This window comes from Empidonax traillii, unplaced genomic scaffold (assembly GCF_003031625.1).
Source record: "Empidonax traillii isolate 1590-97213 ecotype Southwest subspecies unplaced genomic scaffold, ASM303162v1 scaffold707:size593822, whole genome shotgun sequence".
Classification (NCBI taxonomy): domain Eukaryota; kingdom Metazoa; phylum Chordata; class Aves; order Passeriformes; family Tyrannidae; genus Empidonax; species Empidonax traillii.
In genome coordinates, this window is record NW_020955900.1 from 184,038 (window position 1) to 204,795 (window position 20,758).

The 20,758-nt window shown below is 39.6% G+C and overlaps 1 protein-coding gene across 4 annotated transcripts; it reads left to right on the top strand.

Moving 5' to 3' along the window:
• The first annotated feature begins 457 nt into the window (after window positions 1–457).
• On the top strand, window positions 458–15,899 carry EDARADD (EDAR associated death domain). Of its 4 annotated transcripts, none has more exons than XM_027900098.1 (6): window positions 458–545; window positions 4,062–4,120; window positions 5,652–5,691; window positions 8,662–8,750; window positions 11,530–11,575; window positions 14,047–15,899. In XM_027900098.1, the coding sequence occupies exons 1-6, from the start codon at window positions 515–517 to the stop codon at window positions 14,421–14,423; spliced, it is 642 nt and encodes a 213-aa protein (XP_027755899.1). In that variant the 5' UTR covers window positions 458–514; the 3' UTR covers window positions 14,424–15,899. The 4 variants fall into 4 exon arrangements, with proteins under 4 accessions (XP_027755899.1, XP_027755898.1, XP_027755900.1 ...); XM_027900097.1 differs by having other exon boundaries at window positions 481–545; window positions 4,059–4,120; XM_027900099.1 differs by having other exon boundaries at window positions 481–545; window positions 4,059–4,120; window positions 8,680–8,750.
• Window positions 15,900–20,758: the final 4,859 nt, after the last annotated feature.

Here is a 20,758-nt window from a genome sequence, read left to right on the forward strand (position 1 = left end):
CATACTCGCGTTGGTAGACTCTGTCCGCGCACGCTGAGCCACCTGCAGGTGCCCTCGAACCTTAATGCAGATCGCATTTCTCTGCCTGAAGGCAGAGATCTGAGCGCCTTATTACCCCCAAGAGCGGGAGAGAGAGCACTTGATTTTATGCTGTCGAAGTGACTTACATTAGGTCCAAACTAGCATTACTTGAGGGGTCCCATATGCAGCCCCCCCGCTGTGTGTGGTGTTAGGAAAACACGGCGTTTTCACACAGTAGAGCCCGGAGGAGCTAACTCGACGTATCCGCCGGAGCGTGGTGTTTCCCGCTGGGAAACGCTCCCAGCTGACGCTCCGGCGGGCGCCGAGGGGTGGGACCTGCCCTCTTTTCCCTCCCTCCACCTGTGGCTCCCGGGAGCGCCCTACCTGCGGCGGGGCGGCGCAGGAAAGGGGCGGCGCGGTGGGACGGCTGTTCCGGGCACGTCGGCGGGCCCAGCGCCTTCCTCGCACCGGGACCCGCCGCCGCCGCCCCTCCATGGCTGCTCCGCAGGACCCGCTGCCCCCAGGTGAGGACCCGCCGCGGGGAGCCGGGCGGGCGGGGGGTGCTCCCGGGGTCCCCACGGGTGCGGGACGGGCGCTGTGCGGGGCGCGGCCCTCGGCGACCACCCCCGGGCTGGGGTGGCTCTGGGACGCGGCTCAGGGGAGCCGGGTGAGGAGCGTAGCCCCGGCCGGGATGAAATGGTTTTGCTGGTTGCTCCCTTCCCCCTCCGCACACGCTAATTAAGCGTGGTAATAATTTATCATGTGCCCCGCTGATGTGATTTAGTGCAACTTGTCTTGTCAAGCCTGCTCCAGTGTTTAGCGTGTGAGTTAGTTTGCGGTGGTTTACAGCACGCTAAAAAGACATTTTTAAAAAGACATTTTCTTAGAATCCCAGAGTTTGAGCGGTTAGGAAGTCCGCACGCTTTAACTTACAAAGCTAATGGTGCAAATGACTTTTGAGTACCTCATCTGGGGTGTGCTAGCATCACAGTTTTTCCCTACTTATCTGCTCAGACAGGGACAAAATTTTGAGTAGTTAGCAGTAAACAAAACTGCACAAGTGCTGATGGACTCAGACTTTTTGGGGAGCTGATTATGCTAATACAATTTGCCATATTTCCTCCTCTTACTAAAATCTAAAATTCAGATGCCTCTAGTCAAAGAACCATTATTGATTTGAGTTACAGGGTTCGTCTTTATTCACAGCATTAGTATTAGGGTGATAATTTTGTTTAAGTTGCACTAAGTTGAACTATTAATGTGTGTGCCCAGCCTTGGTGTGAAAGGGGTCTCATTATGTGCATGGTTGAACTACGTAACTATGGTCCACCTTACATGCTTCACTCACTGATGATGGTGTCAAGGCTGTGTTGCAAGGAAGAAATTGTAACGGGGGAATTCCATCTGTGCTACATAGTGCTTTGTGAATCCCCTCTTGCTTAAAGGTCAAAATGCCGAGGTCTGTACCACTCACCTTTGGAATTCCTTCCAGTGCAAAAATGAAAAGCAGATACAGAATTGACAAACTGTTCGTGCTGGTAAGTGTACGGCACTGCATCCCCACTGGAGTTCCAACGTTGCACAGAGAGCAATGATGGGCACTGGTACAAGTTGGCTGCTCTTCGTGCAGACTGGTTGTACTGGATGGGCCCAGGCAGAGCTGTAGCAGCTGCTGGGCAGTGTGCAGGTGCAGCAGCGTGCAGGCAGAAATGAACCTTGGAAGCAACCATCGAACCTGACTTATGACTGTCCGAGACAATTTGCATGTGCTGATTTATGTCCATCTGAGTCAACTCACTTGTGGTTCCCTGTAGAAGTGTGGGGAAGTAAATGTAGGCCAGTGGCTGTGTGCTGTCAGTGGGGTGTATGGTGACAGTGATTTTTTTGAGGGATCCCAGGTGATGTTATGAAGCTGTCTGTGAAAGTAACTGTGAAATCAGACAGTATGCACTGAATAGTCAGTCAGATGATACCCTCATTTCCTGTTGGCCTTTCAGCATGCAAAACTGTGGATGGTTTACATTTGAGATAAACAGAGAACTTCCCTCCCTGCTGCTTTGTGCACTTGTGTCCAGCTGTATGACATGAGTTGCAGAATGTTGTGGGAGATATATGTGGGAAAGAGAGAGGGGACATGGCATTTTAGTTGCGTTATTCACAATTAAATATTAGGTCTGCTTTTCAGATTATCTGCCTACTATCAGTGGCCAAAAAGACCACGGTGAATCATCTGCAGTCCAGTTTATTGAGTCTTTAATCTTAGGTACAAATATTCATAAACATACGTACGACTTACAGAAAATGTTGGGACTTGGTTGTACTCTGCAGCCTAAGAACCATGGAAGTCATTGTTCATCATGAAGAACTGGAAAAAAAGGGAAGAAATTGAGGTATACGGAAAGAAACGCAGTTTTAAAATTTTTTCAGGATGGATATTAAGCAAGAAAGCTGCAGAGTCATAGAATCATGTGAGTGTGTTTCTGAGTGAACATAGAAAGCAGGAGTCAAAGGTACCACACGGTACCCCATCACCTCTTATAGAGACACCCTGGAGTTTGTCGAGTCCTTGTTTCAAATGCCAGTATTCTCAGAGCTTCTCCCATTTTTTCAGTGCTTCCCTGTGGATCACAGAAAATAAGTTACCAGTGCCATAATGTACCTTGGTCGTATTTTGGAAATGTAACACAGGATAGGGGATGAAGTCCTTACTGTAGCTACATAGCCAGCAAGGTTGATGGACATTCTGTGGGGTCTGCTTTCATCTACCTCAGAGCTCCTCTTACATTGGTTGCATGCTTTGCCATTGGGTTTGAATGGAAAAACAGGGAGACTAGGGATGCCTGTGTTGGCCTTTTTCCCTAGAGTCTTTGGTTGTTGATGCCTCCTTGTTTTTCAGCTTTCCTTTGCAGCGTGGGCTTCTCTTTGCCCCAGCTCACTTTCCAGTTCCTCTGCAGCTTTCCACTACAGTTCCCACAAGGAACCTCCATTTTTGGCCCTACTTTTGTGCACTGTCTTATGACAGCTTATTGTACTATTGTATTATTCTTATATCCCAGTGACTCTCATCCTCTCTGCATTTGAGTTGGGAAGCTTATGTGCTTCAGTTTGTGCTGACTCTTGCTATCAGGGCAGGCTTTTTCCTGATCATTCTGTTAATACCATGTTTCTGGAGCAGGGATTTCATATTTACCAAAAGGGGCATGTGTGACAAAAATATGGGGTTTTGATTTTTTTTTTTTCTTCTTCTGCATATGGCTTCCTGAACTGCAGTGTAAACGAAGTTCATCTGAAATTTCATAGTCCCCTGCCTTTTCAAAGCATTCAGTGTGTCCCACTGCTGCCACCTTTTTTATTTTCAGTGTGTCGGACTGTCTTGCATTGTTCTACACTTTAGCTTGATCTGTTGTGTTGAGTAGATTTGTAGGAGTGGGTCCCAAAATAAACAATTATGCTAAATTTGAGTTGGTTTGAATAATGTCTATGTAACTTCTGCGGTATTTTGGGGCTCAGTGTTTATACTGTGCATTTTGTAGTTAATTTTTTGGACTGTGTTCTAAATGCATCATTTTTTTATATTTGGGAGAAGGTAATCACCAAATATTGATTCCAATCAGCTCTTACTGCTTGCAGCTGAAAACTTTTCATGTGTACTTGTAGTAAGTATAAGGACTTTGAGTGAGAGTGACAAAAATGAAATGAAGATCTTACTACATTATTTAAAATGCTTTTCAATTTTTGGCAACTTTGATGCTTATCAACAGAAGACATTTCTTGGAAATGTGTAAATAATTTTTGTAAAAGTCTATCTTTTGTTAGCTTAGAGTTGGGTTTCGTTGTTGCATGTAGTTTCTCATCTATGTGCTAGTAGCTCTGACATTTTCCAGTTTGTCATGTTTTCTTGTGGAAGTGTAATATGACATAACACGTGTAATGGCTGCATAGTTGTGCTTTATCTTGGTCAGACAGAGAAGCAAAATATGAATTGGCAGACAGAAATACTTTGATGATTACGTAGTGATAAAGCTTTCTTATTCCAGCAGATCATGCAGCAAAAGAGCCAGTGGAGGATACAGATCCAAGCACTCTTTCCTTAACAATGGTATGTATTTCTGGTCTAATAATACAGTTCAAATCATTATAGCTCTCTATGGTTATGTACTGCAGAATTGAGGTAAAAACTTTAAAGGATGCTAACTCTAAATAAGGATTTTGCTTATCAGTATGATTGCATAAACAAATTTTAATTTACTAACCTTGTGCAGGTAAAGTGTAAATAAAAATACCAATCAGTGCATCAGCAGAATTGGATGGTGTCAGCGGAGCTGTCCATGGGATAGGCCTCCAGAGGCTATGATAGTGCCAGCTTTTTAATTAAAAAAACCCCAAGAACCGAGAAAAATTGGTGCTGACATTCTTCTATCTATATAGTTTGGAGAGATAAGAAAACCCACCTAGGGCCTATAATTTCAATTGTACTAAGATGTTATTCCTTCCTGTGCCAGATGAGTCGAAGTCGTGGAAAGGTAGTAGCAAAGAGCAGTGCCTTTGGCAGGCACGGGTTAACTTAGGGAGGGACCAAACAGAGCCCTCTAGTGCTTACTGGCAGAGGAACATCGTTTAGGACAAGTGTCTTAGGATATTGAGCATTCCAGCCTTATGCTGAGGTAGGAGTATATCTGCTGGGGTAGAAGTAATCTGAAAGTGTTTTAAATGTGGGGTTATTTTGGTTTTGATTGGGTTATTTTGTTTGTTGTGTTTGTTTGTTGGGTTTTTTTTTTAGTGTTGCTGTGGATTATTTATTCTGGGGGAAAATTGACAGTGCCATGTATCCCAGAGAAGACACTTGTCAAACGTAGTTATGTAAACAGATTGAAATGCGTTAGTTTATTTTATGAATATAGACTTTGTGTTTGTTTTTGTGGACTGACTAAATTAGATACTGTATTTTGCCAAGGGGATTTTTTTTTTAAAGGTGAGGAGAAGTTATGTCTGAGATGTGAAGTTTCTTTAACACACACCCTCACCAATAAACTAAGATCTATTAATCACTTTGCTTGGTTAGGAGCTTTTTTAAAAGCCACACCTACTTTTGCATAAGGTTGAGGGTCATAGGGAAAGAGGTAGATTTCAGTTATAACATGCCCAGAAATCAGTAGCTATGTCCTTAGACTTAGTAATAATAATTTTCTATTGCATCATAGTTGGCTATTTAAGTTTAGAAAAGAAGGGGCAAATATTTTTTTTTTTCAGTACAGTAATATTTTATCAAAAGCTCCTATCTGCCAAAAGAACATTTTAAATCATCTCTGTTCCTCCTGGTATGCATTACCTTTTCGAGATTATCTTGCTACTTAAGTGCAAAATTTCTTTCCCAATCTCAGTTATTTCACTAGTAAGTAATAACTTTAAAAATACTGTAGCAATCTCTGTTACTTTTGCATGTGGTAATCAGAATTGCTAGTAGCATCTCAGTTACCAGGTAAGAAGAGTGTTACTGTATCTGATGGGGAACAGATCAACTAGTAGCATCTTAAGTGATGCAACTATAATTACACAATTTTATATACTCTTTCTCCAGCACAATTACACTCAAATAACAGGTATCTGTGTTTCTTGCGTTTTTGTGACAGACTGAAAAATATCCTGTCCAAGACACAGGAGTGCCTAAAGGTAAGTATTGTAAATTCTGTCTATTCAGGTGTCATGGATATGTGTTGTTAGATGGAATAAACCCAGTGGTGTTATCCAAAGATTGAAATACTCATACTTTTTCCTAGATGTGTGTTTTCAATGTAATATCCTCTTCTGTATTTTTAAGGTCAGTTTGGTTTGTATATCTAACTTTTGAAATTTCCTTCCAAAGTTTAGTTTTGATCTAAAAGCCAATCTATAACTATCATCAGAAGATTTGGGTTCTCAGGCTAGAAGGAAAATACAGTGGTACCATCAAAGAACAGTGTTCAGGCAACAGATGGTAGAGGCATCATAATGTTAGAAGGTGGCTTTGAAGAGATTACTAGTGCCTTCAGGTTGGCAGCAATATAATCAAGAAATACCATTCAGGTCTTCTGCTTCTGATTGCATGCTCAGCCTTATAACCAATGAACTCTTCATGCTGTCTTTTACCTTCAGCAGGTGTCAATGCCATCTACTTGGGACCCTACTATTAGGTCAACTCTTCAGGGGTTGTTGCCTCTCCTCACTGAAAATGCAGAGAGGGAGTGCAGGATCTGTATTGCACTGAAGTAAAATACATGGATTACACAGTGTGAATATCAACTGTATGGTTTCCTCGATATGTGGGGTGTTTTTTTCTTTTTTGTCATCCCAGGCTTCACCACTGGGCATTGTCCAGGGAATGTGTGGGCAGGGGCTCAGTTGAGAAGCCCTCTGCAGGTAGTGGGTTCTCTGTCCTGTGTTGCACAGCAGGTCTGCAAGGGGACAGTCACAGACAATGGAAACTTCTGTTGGGGAGTGTGAGCAGTACCACTGGGTTTAGAGAAAGGTGGGAGGTTATTCTGGGGACTTCAAGAAGCCAAGCAGAGGAAATAATAATCTTTTCAGAAGTGCTGCCCAATAGGGAAGTATAAGAGGATGAAGACTATTTGAAATCATAAACTACTTTTTCTTTATTTGCAGGCAGGTGGTTTGGTCCTTCAAAATTGTTTATTGGCACTAAAGCAATTACACTGTAGCATTCTTTTCCATGTCCTGTTTTTTATTTCACCCACGACATTAGGGTCTCCTTAAAATTAATTAGATAATTCCTAAATTTTAAATTTGTCAAAGTTGGTTCAAATCTGAAATTGCATGTTTTAAATGCATTTAATTTTAAAAGGAAAGTTAAGGCGGAAGTAGAAACGTCAGCATGAAAGGAAGTGAAATCAGTTTATATTTTGTTTTAGTTTCAGCTTCCTCTTGCTAAGTGTAAGAAGATGTAAGTACTAATATAAAAATATAGCTTGACATTCCCCCTTCGTAGTTGAAAGTGATACAAATACCTCTTAATATTCCATTAATTTCCATTATTTCGATTTTTTTTTTTTTTCTGAGAATGACTTTTCATTGCTATTTCTATAAAAATACAGGCTTAGAAATACGAACCTTTGAGATAAAAGGTGTAACAGATGTGCAGGTCTGATTCTGCGTAACACACAATTATGTTTGCTTCAGATGTAATGTTTGAATAGACAGTACATCGGTGAGAGTGGCTGTTTGTTGCTTTTATAGCTAAATTAATTAATTGGCCACTTTGGTTCCATAACTTATTAAAGTTCTTGACACCCTCTACTGATTATGAAATAAAGGGGAGTTGTGGGAACTTTTTATCTTGCAGAGGTAGTCTTAATGCGTATTGTGATTTGATTATAATTCTACCTGCACTCAAATATTGAGCAAATTCCACATGGACTGTTTCTACAAATTTGATGTCCATACTCTTCATTTTCAGACAGACTTTTTTTGTTTCATTTTGGTTTTTTTTGTCTTTGTTTGTGGATCTACAGTAATAAAGAATAACAATAATCCTTACTAAACATTGTAAGGATTTCACCCCTGACCCTGCTAGGAGTGAAATACTATTTGGGTGTAAGCTTCAACAGTCTTATAAATCCAGAAAAAGAAAATAATGATTTTGGTTTTTTTTTTCTTGCAAGTGTAAGGATGAGTTTTTTGATTCGGATAAATTTATTGAGCGAGATAAGGAAATATGTCTTCTTTCTGTTATCTGATGATCTGTAAAGATAATAGATGTTCTTTAATGAGATCTCACCACTAGGCAAACAGCAAATGGAAATGTACCAGCACTAAAAGGCAGCCACCACTACGGAGCATTCATTTGTGTAACAACATGTAGAACATAACCTCTTTTAAGCTTGTGTTAATGGTTGGTCAGCATCTGACGCAGGGGAATGATGCAAATGGTTTGATGAGGAGGACCTTATTAATCAAGCGGAGTGAAATTTTTCCATTTGCACAAGGTTCACAAAGGGTTTATGTATCCCTTCTATCCCATTTTGAGGGCTGAAGTGATGCTTGAAAGGTTAATAGAATCTGTGCTGTAGTGGGGAATGCTGTGCTTTACAGTGGAGTATCAGGGTACTTGATAAACACACTTTGAAAGGTACTATTTCAGTGCTTCAGAAAATTCCTGTGCAGTAGAAGTAGGTAGGATGAGCCCAGTTCACAAAGGGGCAGAATAAAAAGTAATTATTTATATGGTATATATTTCAACAACTATCACACACTAAGTGTGATGAGAAAAACAAAATGAAAACTCTAGTGACTTGTGACAGTATCTTCAGCCTACTTTGATGTGTTGGTTCAGTTAATATCCTGTAGTCAGCTTTCTGAAAGAAGAACATGACTCTTGCTTTACAAGTAGTGTGGTGTTTGTTTAGGAGACAGCTGCTACTCTAATAACTAATCTCTGCAAGGATTATATTTCTTCGCACAGTCATACTCTGAATGATCATTACAGTCTCTTCTGATTTAATATTTTTGTCTTTTAATCTAGCAATTCCCAGTGCCTGATCATGATATGGAGACTGTATGTTAGACACCTATAATTTATGTTTTATAGTCTTACTATTTAAACTTGTATTTGAGTGGGAGACCAGTGTTTCACACTCTTTGTCTTAGATGAGGAATACCTAACAGATCAAGTTACGTTGGAAATTGCATCTGTGAACATCAAGACCCTTACATCAGATTCTGGCCTAATCCAACAGGTAAGAAAAATGATACTTGAATGTGAAATGAGTTATCGCTGTCAATTAAGTATTTTAACAAATAAATATATTTTCAGATTATATCTGGAGAGCACAGAATTACTCAGTAAAAGAGACCAGAAATAGGTTCTCTTTCCAAGAGTTCAATGAAGTGAGCTTTTGTGGAGAAAAACAAAGGTTATTTTATCCTTAACATAAACTTTTTAGTTTAAATAGGTTTTGATTAGTGTGTAGATGATCTAAAGAAGAGACAGCAAATAGTTAAGGCTTTGTCATGCATGCTGTCCCTCTTTCCTGTTGAAAATAGAGCCAGGGCAGAGAATAAGTGAAGAAGTAAGAAATCCTAGGTTTTGCCCTTTGGGAGGCATTTGACTGTTTTGCTTTGATTTTGAGACGCTGCTCTTCCCATAGTTTAAACACTCTCCATTATCTGTGACATCTTACATTGCCACAGAATGGACAACGCTGAGTGACTCCCATGCTCCATGGTTATCATATTTCAAGTGAACGTTATTTGCTGAATTTCAAATTGATTCTCTTTGGGTTGAGCAGAAAACTTGGAGAAGAAAAATGAATGAGCATTTTCCAGCGAGATGAAGAATTAAAAGGAGTTCCTTATGCCAGAGTCCCAGCTGAATTTCATCAGAAACAAACATGGGTTTGGTATGCATTTCACAGATGATGGAGGTAACGGTTCATTCCCATCATCAAGAAGAGAGCATTTATTGACAGCAAAGATAATTCAGTGTATCAGGGTGTTAATGGTTCCACAGAGCTGGAAAACTTTCTGCTTACCTTCAGACTGTGCTTAGGTTTATGGCTTTGATTAGATCCATAGCCCGTCCACTGTGGGCTTAAGAATGCCTTTGTTTCATGGGCAGTAACACTGCACTGTCTTATTGCAATTACATTACAAGAAAATTATCTTGAATAAACCCGACTGCTTCTGTCTTGATAAAAGTGGATAATGACTGATCGGTAAAAATATGAATTTTGAAAACAGATGTATGGCACAGGTAAGTATCCCTGATTTACTTTGTACCTTTTGCCATACTGCCATCTCTTGTTTTTGTTTTTTTCTTTATCACAAGACGTGTATAATGACATAAAGACATTTAGGTATCAGCTTTCACAATACAGTTTGAACTTTCACGAGTTCATCAAGTCCAGGAAATAATACTGAAGGTCAGGATAGCAACTAAGTGAACAGCATCTGCTTTTTTTTTTTGTGTGTGTGTTTTTTTATTTGTTTGTTTTTGTTGGTTTGGTTTGTTTTTTTTTGTTTGTTTGAATATAATTTGCTTGTTTGTGTCTTTTGAAGTAGATCTCTGGGGAGGCTGAGCTGTGCTGGGAAGTTCGTCTTTCTCTCAGTGGGTTATCCTTCATGGAGTTTGCTCCTCAGGGCTCAGTAATAATATTCTGCTTTTTTAAGGAATTTGTGGGAGTGAGGACAATTGCTATAATCAGGATCTTTATATTTAGTTTTTCTTAAACTTTGAGTGCTCACGTGTTGCTATGAAGGCCAACTTTAAGTTTAAAAAAGCACTGTCCAGACAAAGCTGTTGTGGAACCAGTGGAAAAGTAAACTAATGGCAACATTTATCCTGTTGCAATTGGCATGTGCAGTGTGAGATCTCTCTTGATCAGAGAGCAGACATTTTGATGTTGCGTGTGTGATCTTGCTGTTTTCAAGGAATAAAGAAATGCTGAAAATAGTATGCAAATTTTTCCTTTCTTAACAAAGTCTGTAAATATTTTGAAGATAGTTCACCTACTTTACAACTGGGTTGTGAACATATGCAAATTCACCAAAAGAACTGGAAGTGCCTATATTCTATTTTTAATGGATTTCTTAGTAAAGAGGGTGTAGCAGGTAGGAATAGAGTATCTTATTACACTGTATTTTTACCCGTATAACGACTTGTGTTTGCATGTGATAGTTTTGGAATAATGACACAATACAAAAAAATCAACAATACTTTACTGCAGCTATCTAAGGGGAAAATCCCCTTTTACTTTCATCTTTAAACCCTCAGCAGAGGAAAGCAATTTCATCTGGCTCCACACACGCATAGTTAAAATAAGGGGAGCTGCAGTTTCCCGCAGTTCTAGGATCAAGGGCTGTCTTCCAGTTTTTAGAGGTTGCTAAGTAGTTGAATTTTAATGTTACAACGTGTGTTACAGTCTGATGTTGCTAAGAATTTCATTATGTTTAATTAGTAAGCGAAAAACCACTGAGGTTTACTTGGAACAGAAGGAGGGTTAGATCTGAGCCAGCAGAAATGTTCAAATCAACATGTTGTCTAAAAAAGCTTCCTAGGCATGTAAAGAAGTTTGTAAAAAAAGCTCCCCCACTTTTCCTAGATCAATGAAACAATCCCTCACTACTGCATTTAACAGGCAAAGTCCTTGGTTTTTTTCTGATTACAAAACATTTAAAAATATTTAGTCAAAGCATATAAATTGTTGAACAGCTGTTGAGGATTAAGAGCAAATTATTCAAAAGATATGATCCTATAGCATATTATTAATAAAGATGCAATTGTTCAGTGAATACAACCAACAGGGTAGTTCTGTGAGCCAAAGCATGGAAATGCTGTCTGAAAAGACTGCAGATTGTCAGAAATTCCTCAAAACCTTATATATTCCTTGTCTGACTTTAAAAGAATCCTGAACTACTTGTAAGTAATCTCTTGCCAGTTGCAAATTAGCCAAATAACTATTCTAGTGTTCAAGTACATTGTTTTATTTTGATTTATATTTGTTTTCTGCTTTGTAGCCAGAAGACAAAGACACTCAAAACCATACTGACGAATCACTTTCAGGTAACGTGTCAGCTTTCTTATTCTACATATTTTAAGATTTTCTTTGAAAGTACTTTATTAAAAACTGCTGTTTGTCATAAGCAAGAACTGCCTGGGTAACCAGTATTTGTGGACCTCATTTCATGACCTGTGTCATTTACAGTTTCCCCTCTGTTCTGAGAGGTTGGTGATCAATACTGCAGACCATACAGAGAGTGTAACTTGGGTTTTCCAAATGCATATAGTACATCCACTTTTAGAAGTGATCTGTAAATAGCTGTTGGGAGAGAGCAAGAGCTGGCAGTAGGCTGTGGGGGCTTATCCCATAATTGTATGAGCCCTGCTGTGGGAGGGATGTGTGGGTGTGTGTATGACATGCAGTTCTCTCAGTCTAACAGTGAGAAACGAGAGTTTTCTGTAAGTAAAACAAGCTTGTCCAATCATGTAGCATCAGGATCATGCAATTAGATGGGTAGGTCAGTCATTTGCTTGTCAGTGTCTAACATGGGGCATCTTAGAAAAGCAGGATTCTTTATGATGCTTTTGATAGTCTTGCAGATGGTATAGCACAAAAAGCAGGTTGGTTTAGTTTTGTTTACTTACAATTGTGCCCTTTCATAGGGCTGTTTTCTTTACCCTTTCTTTTCTGCTTTTATTGGAGGAAAAAACTTACTCTGGAATCCCTGCCAGAGTAAATAAGATGAAGTTCAGATAGGGTGCTCTCCTGCCCTTTTTGCTCAGCCAGAACTTTGATTGGATTATATTCATTTTGCCTTGTTTGTATAAGTAAATGTTGGTATGAATGAGGCAAAAAAATTTTGTCTCACTTCAGCAAGAGCCTAGGGTGCACAGGAAGAACAGAAGAGTTAAAAGACATATTTCTCTAGAGAACACTGTGAGGTCTGTGGAATACCTGTGAGCAAACATGTCACCAGAACGATTCCCCTTTAGAGGGAATCTGAGCATTTGTATGAAGTTATGTGTCTGCAGCACTGTTGTTACTGCATGCCCTAACTTGTTGAAAACTTCAGAAGTTGTCTTTGGCCTGCTAAAAGAGCAACCTGATGAGCAGTCTTACAAAAATAACAATAGCCTGTTCTTTCCTTAAAAACAAAGTACAAAGTGCATGCAGACACTACATTCAGCTCACTGATGGTATTTCTGGATTTTTCACGCAATCTGACAATAATTACCGCAAATAAATTAATAATAATTAAAAAAAAAAAGCCACAAACCCCACAAACAAACAACTTTAACAGATGCTGTTGTTCTTATGAGTAGGTTACACTAACTTTGCCAGAGATACAGTTCAGGCTTCTGATCCAGCACTTTTAAATTGTGTGTCACTGTTTTCTGTTGTCTTTAATCAATCTTTTGATTAATATCAGCCTCTTTTTGAAAAAGTCTCATCCTGAGTAGGACTAGTTACTTCCCTTTTTAAAGCTGTACAGGGAGGCTGGAGTACAGAAGCTTTAGAAAATGCTTCTAGGATGTGTCCATTATCTTCGGAGAGATCAAATTCTCCCTGCTTTCAAGAAGGAGCAAGGAGAGTTAACGTCATACCTGCAGCCAAAATGCTGATTCCATGTCCTACATCACTGCAGTGTTAAAGCTTTTAGTATTGGTGTTTAACTAGAGGTATGACTAGAACTGGTTTCCACATGCTTTTATGGGCTATTAATATATAATAAGGTCTGACAACAGCACATTGTTCACAGTGCTGCAGAGATAATGTTGTGCGTAAGAGACCTCTAAATTATGATTTTTGGTATTTGATGCAGATTTTAAAACATATCACCACCTCTTTCCAGCAACTTGATATTTCTGTTTTTCTCACACATGGAAGAGTATGCGCTTTATTCCTTTCAATAATGCACATTTCAAATGGGCTTCCTTGGTAGAAAAGGGACAGCTTTTATTGCAAGAGCCCTTACAAAGCAAAGGAACATTTCCAGTTTTTCATTGTGATAGAGTACTAGGTGTTTGGAACTGTCAGAAGAGATTCTCCTGGGGCACATATTTCATGTTGCTATGAAGGCAGCAGATCAGAAACGCAAAACCTTTTCTTCATCCTCCAACACTCGTATGCAAGATGCACAAAATGCATACATAATCCATCCCGTTGGTGATGTAGGTGGGGGTTATGGCTGATTTGTGGAAGCAACGTAGTTCCAAAAACACAAAAGGGGAATATCCTAGCTCACACGCTGCATTGAATCCCATGTCTTTTCTATGAAAGTATAAATAAGGTGCTTTCAAAATTACTGTCCTTTTGATTAAAACCACTGAGCATAGCGAAGAGAGACGTTTTAGAAAGTTAATTTCATGAGTTCTTCATAGGGAAAGGCATTGCATGTCCCTGTTCTGACTTCTTCAGAAGTGATTCACAGGAATGTAATACTCTTCAACTATTTATACTTTTAACTTTTAGTTCCCAGTGAAACCACAGCAATAGATCCTAACTTCTCCCCATGTAATGGTTTTCACTGCAGATCTCAAGAAAACCTGCAAGGAAAATGTCACCTGCTCCTTGTGCTTATTCCGTGCACCAACCATCAGTGACATGCTCAATGATGAGGACTTGTTGTACACAGTGAGACTAAAGCTGGATCCCTGCCACCCAACAGTGAAAAACTGGAGAAATTTAGCAAGCAAGTGGGGGATGACTTATGATGAATTGTGTTTCCTTGAACAGAAGCCCCAGAGTCCCACCTTGGAGTTCTTGCTACGGAATAGTGACCGGACTGTGGAGCAGCTGATTGACCTCTGTAAATTTTATAAGAGAATTGATGTTGTGAAAGTGCTTCTGAAATGGGTGGAGGAGGAATGGCCCAAGAGAGGGAACAGAACTTACCAGAATGACTTCTAGGTCAAAGGAAGTTGTTAGTCCGTATGTATTAAATGCTGGGACTAGCTGCCATTAATACATTGGAAGTTTCCCTTGCAAGAGAGAGAAAGCCTGTACTGACAGTTTGTATACTGTGTCAGCCTTATCTACTGTATACACATATGTATGCTCTGTACCCTCAGGGTTGCAAAGATAATCTTCCAAAAGGAGACGGAGTCATCCAGGTTGTGTTCTTGAGCCTACAAATTCCTTCAGCTTCTTTGCTACTGTTGGTAGGCTTCCTAAGCAGAAGAGGAATGAAAAAGCCAGACTGCTGGTTTTACTGCAGCAGTTGTGAACCGTATCAGCTGTGTTCTGATGCAATTCTGTAGCTAAAGCCACAATTAGAAGGCAAGTCTCTTGGCCTTACTGGCAACCCTTCCACAATTTTGTCTCTTCTACCTAGTAGAAGATGAGGTGTATTTTTTTTTTTCATTTTTTGTTCTTTTCTTTAAGCTTTGTGACACTGTTTTTAGCACAGGAACACCTCAGTGCTCCAAGCAGCAATTTGGATTTGCACGTTACAATTAATTCAAGGTTTCAACATCATATTTGAGCAAATAAGCTTTAAGTCTCTTTTATAAACAAGAATATATTTGCCCTATGAAGAAATCACGCAATTCAGAGAGTTTACAACCTATAATCTGCTGGGGGTCAAAAAAGCCCATTAAAGTGCTCTATCCTTAAAATTACTTTCCAAAGTTTTGAAGACAGTGTACACTTTGAGTACATGTATCAAGTGCCTCTCGCTTTCCAGTGTGAGAGGCTAATACCTCGCTCACAGGATATCGTTAATATTGACTATAACTTCCCTTTACACAGGCTGTGGTTTTCTTTACAATCCTGTGGGTTGACCTACTTTCTGCCCCACACCAAGGTGCACACTTGTGTGAAGCTAGCACTGGGTATTGATTAGAGCCACTCTTAATGGAAAATTACCAGGTGAATTCACCTGCAGTCCAGGTTCAGGGTTATTAAAGCACTTATTAGTTGTTTAGACTGATGTTTTTCAGAGGATTTTGATACTCTGAATTACACTGTTCACACTTTAAATATTTCAGAAATCAGTCTTTTTCCTGCCATTCTTCTGACATCTCAGGCAATACTAGTATGTACATAGATGTATATACCAAAGCACTGGTGAATAGTATGTCAAGACATGGGGTAAAACTAGAATGGGCTGCTGGTTGATGCGCTGTTTACTTTTCTGTAGTAGAAATTATAAGAATTAGTAGCGAAGCTGAGGGAGATCTAATGCTGTATACTTACTTTCTTACTGTAAGAGAATGAAAAAGGACCTCTTTACTATAGATAGATACTGAGTGATACGGTTACAGAGGAGCTAGAAGTAAAGATTAACATTTTCAGTGCCAGGCACTAGTTCTGGGGTGGCATAAATTAAGTTTATTGTAAAGACTTCAAGAAGCTGAAAATCTTGTTTCAAGGTGAAAAGAGTGACCTAAATTTGAGGTTTGAATTTTTTATTTTTTTAGAAAAGACTGGAATTTTTAATAACTTTTTTCAAAAAAGCTGCTACTGTTTAAAACTCTTTAGTTTTCTGTCTGTATTTTAAGGAGGAAGTTGTACTGCTGTATCTTGTTGGGGCTGCAGTTCAAATGTTTTGCATTCCTTTTCCAGGTACTGGGGTTTCCTGATAGATGTCTGTCAACTCTAACTTTTGCAAATAATCTTCTGCCCTAAGTTAATGCTCTAGATTCAGCTTTGAGGACTGTTGTTGTGGCTGGGCTCTCTGCTATTTTCAGTTCCTACAGAGGTATCCACTGCCTACATGCAAATAGCTCATAATGCAGCTTGTCCAACAAAATCCCCATACCCTGGGCCAACTGCATACATGATTTAGGATCGTATGTCTGTGTGTCAAGTTTTAATTCTGAGTGATGAGTGCTGGCATGTATGCCAAAGGCTCTTCCCTCCCATAACTTACCACAGCTATATAGATCCAATCCAGCAAGGAGGTTGAACCCTCACCTGAGATTCAGAATGGGAATAAAAAATGATGCAGCAGCATTCCTGAATCAACGTGTTCAACTGAAATCTACCCCTCTTCCTGTGTCTTGGCTAAAACTTGTAAAATTTTCCAGAAACGCTGATGTCTTCTGGAGATGAGTTCTGATCCCTCAAAGCTCTTGAAAACTCAAGGTCAGCTGCAAGGATTCATGTCTAATGGAAATAAAGCTGCTTCTGAGAGTACATGGGTGGATTCTGTATAAATACAGTTCTGAAGGGTGAAAATGTTAGCCCTAAACTTCACCACACACTGGATTATTTGTTAGTATACTTGAAATACTTTTCTTCCTCTTTGTATGTCATAAATGGAGATGTACACGCTTCTTTTTTTCTCAGTTTTGTATCTTTTTACAAGATATCGGGTCTGAGTGTTTGGTTTATTCTTATATCTTCTGTTATAATGTATACTATTTTTAAAGAAATATAGATTGTCAATGTTTGACTTTATTGTTTTTGTTTTTATTACAGCTAGGAACACAGCTGTTTTCTTTCTCACCAGTCACCTTGGAAACCATGAACTATCAACTAGTTGTACTGTGTAAAAAACATCTTATATATGAAATTCATGACTCCTTAAAGCACTTACATTTGCAACAGATACTGCTGTTCAAGAAAGGAAGATGCATTTTTCAATCTATTCCATATGAAAAATTAGTAAATTTTGATAAGATGATAAACAAAGAGGTTTATCTAGACACTTGCAGTGGAGTTACTAACTACAGAGAGGTATGAAACCTATACTGGATGAACTTTTCCTGAATTAATAGCCAATTGGGCAATGGACACTAAAAAGTCCCTAATAGGCTATCAGTTTTATTCTTTTATATCTTTCTCCTGTTCCTGTATGAGACCTGCTCTCCCTTCAGGGATTTCCAGTTTTTTGGCTGCCATCTCTGTTCCTGCAAGATTATCCGTGACCTCTCCCACCCACTTCAGCTTCTATGAAGCTGCCCAAGCCCCTGTACTCTCTCATTCCTGCAGCTTTGCCTAAGACCTGATGAGCTTAATAACTGTTCCTCCATGGCAAACTTACAGTGCTGTGCTCCAGGAGCACCGAGTTTTGCTGTGTGGTCAACTATGGGGCATTCCCAGCAAAATGGTGACAGTGTTCAGTTGCCTCACTCGCTGCATGCACCTGCTTTTGATCTGTGGGGAGGAAGGCAGGATGGATTAGGGACTGTCCTTTGGAAGCCTACCGTAACGAATAGGGTAGTCAGCATGGCCCCAGATGCTTCAAAATAAGTTGTTCAGCATCTGTAAGCCAGACTTCTTCCCAAACCACTGCTGAATAATGGAGAGCTGCAGCTCTGCCTGGGCAGCGCTTTGTGCAAGAGGCTGCATGTTTTTCACTGTCTCAGACTGCCTCCCACAATTCCAAGTGAAGCTGTTAGCTTCACTCACAAGAGGAAAAAGAATGTAAATTCTTATATATGGTTGTTTAAGTTAGGGTAACCCTCTTGACTTGTGGCCAGACATAGTTGGAAATTATTTGTCAGACAGCAGAATTGTTTAAACAAGGTCAAAGAAAGTGCATGGCATTTATAATAACTTACAGAGCAGCCTGCTTGTGTAATTTTTGCAGCATATCGTGTTCTTCCGTCCATGAAGGCAAAGCAATTCGTTATTCATAACTAATTTCAATATATTTTGTAAACTTTAAGTTTTGGGTCAGTTTTGGACAGAGAGGCAGAACACCATTAAATGTGGACTTGGACATTTTGCCTTTTTTGACAAAAAAATGCTTTGTCTAGCCCCTGAGTTCAGCTAGTCTTGATTACAGAACTATGGTCAGTTCACCTTAAGTAGATAGGGAAGTTATGGATCTACTGGTCAGACAGGCTGAATATAAGCAGCACTATGCAGAACTTATTTGGAAAGGTGGAGTCTGTAGTATTTGGTTGCCTCTATTTTTGTCGAGGGCTGGGACCGATTCCATCTCAAAAGAAGTGATCAGAAAGAGAAGTCTGCAGCTTTGGGAAAGGCTTGCTGTACCTCTGTTAGGGGCAGAGGGGCAATTAAACAGCTGGATAGACTTACTAGCTTGTTTGATATCTGCATTTTACATTTGCAAAATGGTGATTCTTGATTTCAAAGGCAGGTCGTTTGGGTAAATATGTATTTGTTATTGTGGTAATGAGAGTTGCATGGGATTCCTAAATGTGACAAAACAGTGCAAGTCTTGTTAGGATGGAATCAGCAAGGTTGGCTTTAGCCTTTTGGAAATTCAACGTGAAATTACTGCTGTGTTGAATTTTTTTCAGGCTTTGTTTATTGGCCTGCACAGTGCTATGAAGACGAGGATTAAAACTGTAGAAGAGATGAGAAAGAAGTAGCTTCTATTATAAATGATTGGTGAGAAATAACATCTATGGTGTTAACTTACTCTTTCTTCTAATGTATACACAGAAATAGTATCATTATCTCTTAATTATCTCTTTCAACTTTTATTGAGGAATTTCAGAAACAAGGCCAAATGTGTTAGTAACTTGGATAATAAACATGTTTCTATGCACCTGTGTACAGCATGAGATAGATACACAATTTTACATATCCACATTAATGGGCTTTTTTTTTTTTTTCCTATTATGAGTTTGCTTCAAAATTACCCAATATTTAGTTTGGGACTGCTTTTTTGTCTTCAAAAATAACCAGAGTTTCATGTTGTTGGTAAAAGACATAGTATAAGAGACATTTACCCAACTATAAAGAACCTTAATAGGAAGAGCTAGGATGAGAAAGGGGCACCCAAATCCTTACAGTAGTAATAATATCTTGAATCTAAGCTGAGGATTTATTTTTGTCTTTGCACCCAATATATATCAGCTTCCCCTACTTTAGTTCATTCACAGTACCATAAAACAGGTTTTTTTTCTGGTCCTGATTTACTTTTGCCTCTACTTTTCTCTGAAGCTGAGGAGTTCACCAAGTCTATTGAAAGCCTGTTCTTCTCTAACCATCAGAAAACATCTACCATCTTGTGGTGAGGAGTGATACTACAGCCCTCTCACTTTTTCTTTGAAAATACAGGAGAGTTAAGTTAACCACAGGGGAGCTCATCTGTAACTGCAGAGGGAAATCCAAGCTCAACTGCAATGTTGATGATGAAGGTTTGAAGGTCAAGTCCTAGGGATCTTGTGTTTGGTCACAGTTTTCCCTTTTGCACAAATGCATGATGGTTTCTTCTTTCTTATCTCCCTAGATAGGAAGGGACTGAAGTACAATGTGAAGATTGTGGCACAACCACCTGGGGGCGGAGTGCGTAGAGCGTGAGGGTGCAGACAGGGCAAGCACAGGCACAGGTGTCTATTGCAGTGCAAATGAAGAAGTGATCCTGACTACCTGAAGAATCCTAGAGTGTTGTGTGACTGATTTAAAAAAGAAGGGGTGAATATGTTTTAAGGATTATATGGCTTACAGTTGGTTTTCAGAAGGACTAGTTACTTCTCTGTTACTTGTTTGTCCTTTGGCCCTCATATCTCTTCAATATCTTGTTTGCTTTTATGATCCTCTTCAATATTTTGCCTTAAAAAGCAGGCATTGCAGCAAAAAATTTGATTACTTACTAGTTTCTGAAGTAGCAGTAGCATTTTAAGCTTTTGAATGTGTAAGACCATTAAAAAACCCACAACTTTTTATTTTGTTCCCTGTGATTTGTAAGCTTTAAATTGAAAACTAGAAGACCTGAATGAACGTTGGAGCTAAGTATTGGCAAATCAAGGAAGAGTTATAGAAGGCCACTGATTAAGTTATAGCTAAATAAAAGCTGAGCCAGCTGGACTGTCAACTGAAATGTTAATCTTGGTGTACCAAGAAGTGGTGACTCATGCCCTCTTGGAAGTCTGTTAAGAACTCCTGATGGGACCTGCAGAGAGCCATTGAGGTAATTTGTATTGAATAGTCATAGTGGTGGATTACCATGTAAGTGATATTTATGCAGTTCTGGTTCAGGACAGTATTTATCTTGCTGACTATTCAGACAGTGAGTCATTAAAACATATATGCTGCTGTGGATAGTGTTGTGGAGGCCCAAAAGGGGTGTCCTTGACCTAAAAATGAATTGGGCAAATTCGTGGTCTGCTTATTCAGTAAGATGGTGCAACTGTAACCTCCGGATCAGAAAGTCCTAAACGGCTGATGGTCAGAAGCTGAATGTGTTCTCTCTCTGCTCCTCCAGGCATCTCGTGATGGCCACTCTCTGCAATGGTCTGGGTTTGTGACCCTGTGACCTGATGCAGTGCAGCTGCTTTCGTCTCTGCTGGACCACAGGTGTCTTGTATGAACCTCAACAG

What these genes read in the sequence shown, in the direction of transcription:
- EDARADD (XM_027900097.1), top strand. Translation starts at nt 515, where the DNA reads ATGGCTGCTCCGCAGGACCCGCTGCCCCCAG. An exon ending in AGACACAGGAGTGCCTAAAG is followed by an intron (nt 5,692 to 8,661) that starts GTAAGTATTGTA and finishes TCTTTGTCTTAG; the next exon opens with ATGAGGAATACCTAACAGAT. An exon ending in TACTGACGAATCACTTTCAG is followed by an intron (nt 11,576 to 14,046) that starts GTAACGTGTCAG and finishes TTTTCACTGCAG; the next exon opens with ATCTCAAGAAAACCTGCAAG.